At 41.6% G+C, this 9,218-nt stretch overlaps 1 protein-coding gene across 1 annotated transcript; it reads left to right on the top strand.

Annotated features, from left to right (window-relative positions):
* The first annotated feature begins 2,831 nt into the window (after positions 1-2,831).
* Positions 2,832-8,702, top strand: LOC147636573 (ABC transporter G family member 22-like). Its single transcript, XM_086800000.1, has 10 exons — positions 2,832-4,844; positions 4,932-5,044; positions 5,144-5,394; positions 5,504-5,659; positions 5,828-6,011; positions 6,167-6,460; positions 6,554-6,826; positions 6,953-7,237; positions 7,350-7,457; positions 7,679-8,702. Exons 1-10 carry the CDS (start codon positions 4,349-4,351, stop codon positions 8,060-8,062), a joined length of 2,544 nt encoding a protein of 847 aa, XP_086656126.1. The 5' UTR covers positions 2,832-4,348; the 3' UTR covers positions 8,063-8,702.
* Positions 8,703-9,218: the final 516 nt, after the last annotated feature.

Here is a 9,218-nt window from a genome sequence, read left to right as displayed (position 1 = left end):
CTTAGATCCTTTTTTACGGGGGAGCTACCAATGGTTGTAGCTATAGAAAATGTTTCTTTCTTGGTTACTAAACTACAATTAGGGTTCTTAAATTTGGTAAGTAGGATTCTTGAGTCGAAGGTTAGGGTTTCAACTATTTTTTTTAAATCGCTTTATTTGAGATAGAAAATACTTTCACCATAAAATGTAGCTTGCATTGTGTTGTCAGGGAGGTAAATTCCCACAAAGCTGAGTGCAAACTCACCTTTGATTTTTTATTGAATTGTATGCATTTATAACAGTGGGATAGATCAACTTGGCATGATAGTAGGACTAAGAAATACAACATCAACATTGTTGTTTTCAAAGTTCAAAGGCATTGAAAGCAACAAGACACAATATTTACTAGCATCTTGGACATAAGTACTATGCTTCACATTATTCCTCCCTCAAATAGGAGCCCATTAGCCACACTTCAACACTCAAAGTTTTTTCTCTAAATAAGGAAAGGACACGTTCCTCTATGTTTATAAGTTTTGGAGAGACTTATGCCACCTCTTCGCTATACTCTATGTATAATCTTTTTCTCCACACAAATTAGAAACATAACATGAAAATTTTATATATTGATAATTAGTGATCTCTACATTGATAGTATTGAAAACATGGACCTTCTTTTCATGCAAGTATCAAACTTCATCATTGTGTACAATCAGAGTGTATGACCATATCCTGCATGGACAACGATTAGTCTCATGTAATCATTGTAAGACACATGCACCTATTTTTTCCTTTTTAAAGGTCACACGCACAAAATTCACCTAAGGGGGAAGTTTACATCTTGCTCACCTAGGGCTTCTTTTTCACTTTAAACTATCCAAAAATATTTATATACTCATTGCTCGATTGAGAAAATAATAACATTTTTTGAAACAAAAAAATAAAATATAGTATAAGATCATAATTCTTAATCATAGTAGTTGGACTAGTTCAAACTAAGAATGTCAAAAGGGTGTGTAAGGTGTGCATCCTTTACATATCAAGTGAGGCATCATGAATGAGGTGGGTTTAAGAAAACATGGGACTAGTAAAAGGGATTTCGACGATGTAATAATTATTAATGTTGCATGGACATTGCAAAAAACAATCCTATTTTCCTCATCACTGAGAATACATTGAGATTCACTATCACATTGTGCTTGTGCTTATTATGTTCAAAGAGACTGAGACGTTGTTTTAACTGAGCAAAAATAATTATTGTGGAAAAAATTTCATAAAGACTTTTCGCAAGGATTATTAGCTTGGTATAAATAACAAGTGTAGAAATGTATTCCTTGAGTTCAGAATTAGGAGACAAAGATACTGCAACCACACTATTACTGTGGTGACTAGACAAGGTCTAAGGTAGGAAGCTAAGGTGATAGGAAGCTAAGGTGCCTTCAATTTTGCTACCATTGAGAACCCATTTTGATCTTAACTTTGAGGGTCGAACTTCCCAATTCACAAATTGATTGAAGCAACTCTCGTGATGGAGATATATCCTTGTAGCATGCCCAACATACATGTCCTTAGCAAAAAACTAGTATTTAAGGAAAAAAAAGATTTTATAAAATTAGAACACAGCTCATACCTTAACTGTGAGATTATTGATTAAAATGTTTCTAACTAAACAATCATTTTAGCAAAATTATTATGGTAAAATGTTAACAAGAATTGCTATCACAACTTGAAAGGAATGGAACAAGTTAAGCCTCCCACAAAAAGATAACCTTTCAAAAAAGCTCAAACCTCACCAAATTGTTGCACCCTAGGGTGCTTCAAGCCAAAGACACACGTATGCCATTCATCACAATGTATGCAAGCAAGGAATCCCTTATGTATTTCACTTTTAGTTACATTATCACATTTCCTTAGTATTCACTTAGTATTAAACTTATAATTAGATAGTATTTTAAAAATATTGAGTTGGTTGCAATATCTACTTTATGATAATTAATGACATTTGCTACAATTTAGATTAACTAATCCTCAAGTAATTTAAAAAGTAATACCAAGGTTGCTAAGAAATTGAAGTTGCCATCATACATTTATACTAGTTAGTCTTGGCTTCGTCATGTGCTACAATCTCATTGAAAAGGTTGACTGATGCTATGAAAGTTTTGAAGTAATGGGTGCCTTGTAAGGATAACATCTATGGCTTTCGAAACTCAATGCTTAAGGTACATACCATAAAATATATGGGTTAACATCATCATTTTTAAATCTAAAAAAGAAAGAAAAACAATAATCGCACAACAACATCAATGCACCATATCATCATACTTGTTGTAGAGAGTACAAAAAATCAAAACCAAATTTGAGAATTGTAAGAGAGTACAAAAAATGCACCATATGTGTAGAACTTTAAGAGAGTACAAAAAATCCAAACCAAATTTTGGAGGGAATAAAATACAAGGTAAAATTTGCAATCTTTTTCCTAATTATTTGTAGTTCCTAGCTAAAGATACTAACTACTATTGGACTCAACTAATCCTCACAAACTTTGTCTCATAGGTAACAATAGAAGCAAATCTTCATAAACTTTCTTCTCACTCTTATAACTAGGTATATAAGGTTCTATGCATAAACTTTCTTCTAACTAGGTAACAATGGATACAAGGTTCTATGGATAAAAAACAACAACGAATAGGTTCCTTAGGAGAGCTGTCCCAAAAAAAAAAAAAAACGTCTCATTTTAAGGTCAACTTGCTAATATTTCAAGTCAAGAGATGAAAGCAAAGAGCTACACTTTGGCTCAATAAAGGTAAAGGTTGAAGCGTGTAGAGATAGGACTTGTTAGTGGGGATCAGAGAGGGACAGAGACAGAGACAGAGACAGAGAGAGGGAGAGAGAGACTTGAGGGAGGCTCCATTCCTTGCCAAGGTAACAAGCACACACCCGACAACGAGGCATTGCCGGCCATTGATCGTATGGGAGAGCGAGGGGAGGGCTGATCAGGATGCTTGAAATGAGGGGGAAGGATACCGTGGTGGTGCGGCACAAGCACTGAGAGAGAGGGCCAAAAGCTGGGAAAGATATATACACAATCCATTTGTCACGAGAGATTGTCATTTCAATGGAGCGATCCAGCTGCCCTCCAGCAACACACTTTGATTGGTGTCAGTCCCATGTAAGATCATGCCTCTCTCTTTATTTGTGTGACAAATCATGCAATGGGCTCTCTAGGTAACATCTAAACCCCCCCCGCACACACACCCCCCCCCACCCCACCCCACCACTCAGCTCCACTTTCATGTGTCGTCCCGGACTTTCTAGCACCCAACACTTGGACACTCGGCCAACAATCCCGTATGGCCTCCCCAACCTACCAACAATGACCACACCGAAAGGGCACGTGAAATTCATAAACATAACCCTTATTCTTTTTGCAACTAAAAGGCTTTTGATGATGCATGCCATTCATATATCACTAAAATAATTTGCTTACAATTGTACAAGCCGAATTTTATGCTTTGTGCTCCTTGTATAGAATAGAGGCTATTGTTGTGCATTATTCCTCCAATTGTTTCACATGCTTTCGGTAAAAGTTGTATTCTTACTTGTATACTACGATTGCTACATTAGAGGCTAGGCTATTGAATTCATCTGTATATTGGGTGGTGGCTCTCTCTTTTTTGGTGTGAATTATACTACACAAGTACTGTGCTTTTGCTTGGATCAAAGAAGCCATTAAGTACTAGACTGGTGGGGGCAACAATCGATTCTTTTTGCCGGGCTTATGATGCCAATAGTGCCATCGAATTAGAGTTGAAAGAATGGAGGATATATGATCATAAGAGAGCCAATATGAGAGCCTATAAAGATTGTGGTAGGAACTACCAGAGGTTGCACTAGCATTGAGGGAAGTAAGGGAGGCTGCACAACAAAGGTTGGCGGATCAGAAAATTGTCCCATTATAAGAGAGAGAGAGAGAGAGAGAGAGTGAGTTCTCCCACTCTGTGTGTGCTTGTGAGAGTGAGAGAGAGAGAGAGAGACAGAAAGAGAGGGAGGGAGAGGGAGAGCATTGTAATGAGCAGCAAGTGTGTACTGTGTGTGTGTGTGTGTCTGGAGAGAGAGAGAAAGAGAGGGAGAGCATTGTAATGAGCAGCAAGTGTGTACTGTGTGTGTGTGTCTGTGTGTAGCGCTTTCATTCATACTTTAGAGAGTTCCCTTTGCACTCATGGTTTCCAGCTTAGCTTGTTAATCCTATGGCAGTAGAGATAGCTGGGATAGCCCATGTAATGCTCTCTTTGCAGCACTAGAGCTTTGAAAGCATTCAAGGTTAGAAACGACTCGTCTTTCTTTGCTTCTTTTCTTGAGTCTTGTACCTATGGAAGCTGCAGCTGATGTAGAGGTCGGTGGCATTAGCATTCAAGGAGGTGGGATTAATGCTAATGGGGGGATTAATTGTGGGGCCAATGTTCACGGAGGGATTAGTTGTATTACTGTGATTAGGCCCGATCAGCCTTACACAGAAGATGGCAATATTAACGGTCTAGCCAATACAACGGGCTATCCCTACACCCTTGCCGGGTATCTTAACGCAAGGGATCATAATCAGCTACGGCGAGAAACTCCGTCGGACAGAAAAAGTTCCGTTGACGGTTCACCACCTTCATGGCTTGCGCTTTTGAGTAGCGGCAGTGACCGTACAGCCGGAAAAATGAAATGCTGCAAGCTGGCTAAGGAATTCGATCAACGGAACGTTGCTCATTTCGACGACGCTCTTGCCGAACGGATTACTGCAAACTCCGGGGTTTCCTTCTGTATTTCAAAGAGCTCGTTACAAACTTCGGCCGTCAGCGAGCAGCAATTAAATTTGAATGGTATGTATAATAAGCAAGGATGACTAGTTTAAATCGCACTGCGATTGATCTGATGATCATACAATGTTGGCATGTTAATGAATGCAGTTGTAACCCCAGTGATTAACTCTGCTGTCGTGGAGCCAGCTCCTGATCAGGCCGCCGCTAAAGATACTGTAATTAGAAAGGAAACGACGGCACACCGAGGGATGTTTTTGACTGTACGAGATGTTGCTTTCTCCGTCGATTCTTACACATGCTAATTCTAGCATTACTGTTGCCGTATCGGCGTTATCAATGTAATTTTTGTCGATTTGCAGTTTGTGGACGTGGGTTACAAGCTTGTCAAGAAACGACGGCAGTCGAAATGGGGCTCCGGCAAGCAAATCCTACAGGGCATCACCGGATCCGTCGCGCCCGGAGAAATACTGGCTCTCATGGGTCCGTCCGGCAGCGGAAAGACAACATTTCTCAACCTGTTAGGGGCACGGAATCAGACGGACGATTTCAACACCATGAGTGGAGTGATCTCATACGACGGAGCGCCCTACAACAAATCTCTAAAGCCAAAGTGGGTGACGGAGAAAGTTCTGACGCATTTAAACGGTCGTCTTTCCGTCGTAATGTTACGTCCGGCAGCACTAAGCTTCCGTTATCTTTTTCTTTTGTACGTTTTACAGAATGGGATTCGTTACACAGGACGATATGCTGTACCCTCATTTGACGGTAAAAGAAACCCTAACGTACGCCGCTTTGCTACGGCTGCCGGCGTCGATGCCACGCAAAGAGAAAACGGATAAGGCCGAACATGTGATCCGACAGCTGGGCCTTGAAAGGTGTGTGTAATTCCGACAAGATTCGGGAAACGTAATTATGAAATTCGACAGACGGATTAAATTATTTAGGTAACCTGAGGGTGAAGTCCGATAGAGGGAAACGGTAACGGAATTATTTTGTCACGGCAGAAAAGCGGTAGATTGCTGACGGGCCTGGAATTATTGTAGGTGCCGCGATACGGTGATCGGTAACGCGTTTCTGCGTGGGGTTTCCGGCGGCGAGCGAAAGCGAGTGTGTATCGGCCACGAGATACTGATCGATCCGTCGCTCATTTTTCTTGACGAACCCACTTCTGGCTTGGATTCTACGACAGCTTTGCGCATCATGCAACTGCTGCAGAACCTTGCCGAGGTAAATTATAATGCCGTCGTTCATTCCCTTTAATTTCCGACGCTCCCTAAATTCGTCCATCTCCGACGAGTTTCGTCGTCCACCAAATCCGTCATGAATGTTGTAACCCAGTATATCTGTCAGCAAGCTGATAAGCGTTTCCTGGCGTTGTGCAGAATGGACGGACTGTGGTTACCACAATTCATCAGCCTTCTAGTCGGCTGTTTTATCTATTTGACAAGCTTTTGCTGCTGGCGGAGGGCCGCTGTGCCTACTTCGGCAAGGCAGACGACGCCGTACGGCATTTCGGGTCCCTCGGATTTGCGCCCGTAGTTGCCATGAATCCCGCAGATTTTCTGCTGGATCTTTGTAGCGGCAACACCAACGACATGAAGGTCCCGACGGAGATGGAGCAAGAGGCCGAGCAGAAGGACGGAGGAGTGTCGATGCGGGCGGCGGAGGTGGTACAGGTAAGGCTGCCGGAGAGATTTCTAATGCAACCCTACTTTTTATTAAAAAACTATACTGATAATATATATATATATTTGGGTCTTTGGGGACAGTATTTGGTGGAATGCAATGAGAGGACGGTGGGACCAAAGGAGAAGGCTAGGCTGGGACTGCTTCAAGGCTCGCCGCCGGAAGCGGCAAAAAGCCGAGTGTGGTCGGCCACGTGGGGGACGCAGGTGGCGGTTTTGCTGGAGAGGGGGCTGAAAGAACGCCGCCATGATTATCTGGGTTGGTTGAAGGTAACGCAAGTGATGGCAACAGCGGTTTTGTGTGGTAGCCTGTGGTGGCGCTCCAAGGCCACAAAGCCGGCGGAGCTGGAAGACCAGGTAAAAAAAACACTGGCCAATGTCCGCTCCTCTGCCGTAGCGTAGCCCCTTTCTGCGCGCACCCACTGTCGTACTTCTTTCCTCCGCTCGCCAGACGCCGATCATCGACGGAAATTTTGTTTGCAGGTTGGCCTCCTCTTCTTCATCGGCCTGTTCTGGGGCTTCTTTCCGCTCTTCAACGCCATCTTCACGTTCCCGTTAGAGCGTGCTCTCCTGGCCAAGGAGCGCGCCTCCGACATGTACCGACTCAGCGCCTACTTTGTGGCCCGCTCGGTTTCAGACCTTCCGTTGGACCTCCTGTTGCCAACGTGCTTCGTAACGCTTGTCTACTTTATGGCCACCCTACGCATGTCTGTTGCGGCCTTCTCTCTCACCATGATGGCCGTCTTCCTCACCGTCATCACCTCCCAGGTACATTCAGCAAAACGTCTTGCTCATCAATCTTACTCTAATTACGGCCGTTTCCGGCGGATACTTTCGTCAGAAGAATGAAATGTGCGTTTCTCCGCCCATTATTTTGCAGGGCGTGGGACTATTGATCGGTGCCGTCATGATGGACGTGAAGAAGGCAACGACTTTTGGTTCTGTGCTCGTGATCGCCTTCATGCTAGCAGGCGGATACTTTGTGCAAGTGAGTTAATCCTTACTTACATTAAATCTATTTATGCTAGCTAAATAGTTTTTTCTCCCAGCATCAAAAAAGACTATGTTGTTAAATTAAACGTCAAGCACTTAGCTATCCTAACTTTACTCACAATAAGCTACCCTACCTTTACTCATTCCATTGCATTAAAGTAGCCTATAATTCCAAAATATAACATTTCATCCAACCCCATTTCTTGTTGCATGCAGAGTATGCCCAAATATGTGGCTTGGCTCAAATACCTCTCCTTCCAATCATATTGCTACAAACTCCTACTCAAGATCCAATACTCCCCCTTCTACAACATCCACATTTGTTCTAACAAGGGTGCCTCCTCAATCCAATGTAGAAGGGCTATGGCTTTGAATAAAGCTCTTCATGGAATGAGGTTAAGCCCAGGTGCTCAAGAGGTGTGGTCACTCCTAGCTCTGGCTTTGGTCTGTCGTTTAGTAGCTTACTTAGCATTGCGCCAAATTAAGGTGAGCTCCATTGGTAAAAGAATCAAACGATATGTGTGCCCCATTGACACAAAGCACTACCCAAAGCAAGAACATTGGTCTGAAGAACCCGCATTTCTCAATCAAAGCCCTTGAGAAATGTTGGCAATTTTGCAATAGCATTAACCAAGGCCTCCCACACAAAAACAAAGATCTAATGGACACCATAAAATAGCTTTCAATAACTCCCTCCATGATATATTCAAAAGCATTTGCCCTCTTACTCTCATAATTTAACCTTCCTTCATTAGCAAAAAAGTGTTATAGTTCTCACCCTTGTATAAACGGGATATACTCCTCTACAAGCATGCTATAGAGTCATTTCAAACAAAGTGGCTAGCTTTGTTCATTAAAATGCACACAACCCAAAGTAGGTCCATAGTTTAGCTAGTCCAACAACCTTACTCACAAAAGAGTAATGAGCAAAGACTTCATGAAACATGGAAACAAGAACAACGTTGGCTTCATTTGGGAAAGAACATTTTTTCCTTGATTTCACAAGCTTTCACTTCTATGAGATATCCTTGGGAGTTGGTGGTTAATTAAACTTATTGTGCATGATCAAGAGGTATTTTACATAGCTCTTTCAATAAACCCTTAGGATGCTTTGATATAGCTTGTGTATCCCCTTGACCTACTGTAAAATTTGATAGGACCCATATATAGGGTCATTGCATGTGTGTAAATGCAATTTTATGTAACTCGGACCACCCATTTAAAAAAAAAGTTATTTGGGTCTCTCTCTCTCTCTCTCTCTCTCTCTCTCTCTCTCTCTCTCTCTCTCTCTCTCTCTCTCTCTCTCTCTCTCTCTCTCTCAATTATGAGTATATTAGAATATCATATGTACTCTTTAAGGGGTATGTTAAAGATCCCTTATGTGTAAATTTAAGTTTTTTAGTACACAAATTCTATCCCTACGCCCACTATCTCCTCACATTGATGTTTAGTATCTACTTAGGAATGCACAATTGACTCATTAAAGGTCCTTATGATGTATTTCATGAGGGCTGTTAAGGTTTATCATCTACTTATTAGGAATGCACACTTGACTCATTGAAGGCCCTTATGATGTATTTAATTATATTAGGTAGTTAATATGAAAGTAAAGAGAATAGTGTAGCTTTAAGTTTACTATGTTACTATGTGAGCACAGATTCAATATTCACAATAAGTGTTTAAATAATTTTAACGACATAAAGAATGTGATGAAAAAAGTGCTTCATGTCATAATTTGACTAGGTGACTTATAAAA

This window comes from Cibotium barometz, chromosome 7 (genome assembly GCF_041138505.1).
Source record: "Cibotium barometz isolate CiBa-2024 chromosome 7, ASM4113850v1, whole genome shotgun sequence".
NCBI classification, from domain to species: Eukaryota; Viridiplantae; Streptophyta; class Polypodiopsida; order Cyatheales; family Cibotiaceae; genus Cibotium; species Cibotium barometz.
The sequence above is the reverse complement of the archived record's forward strand: the minus strand, read 5'-3'. Positions and strand labels throughout refer to the sequence as shown.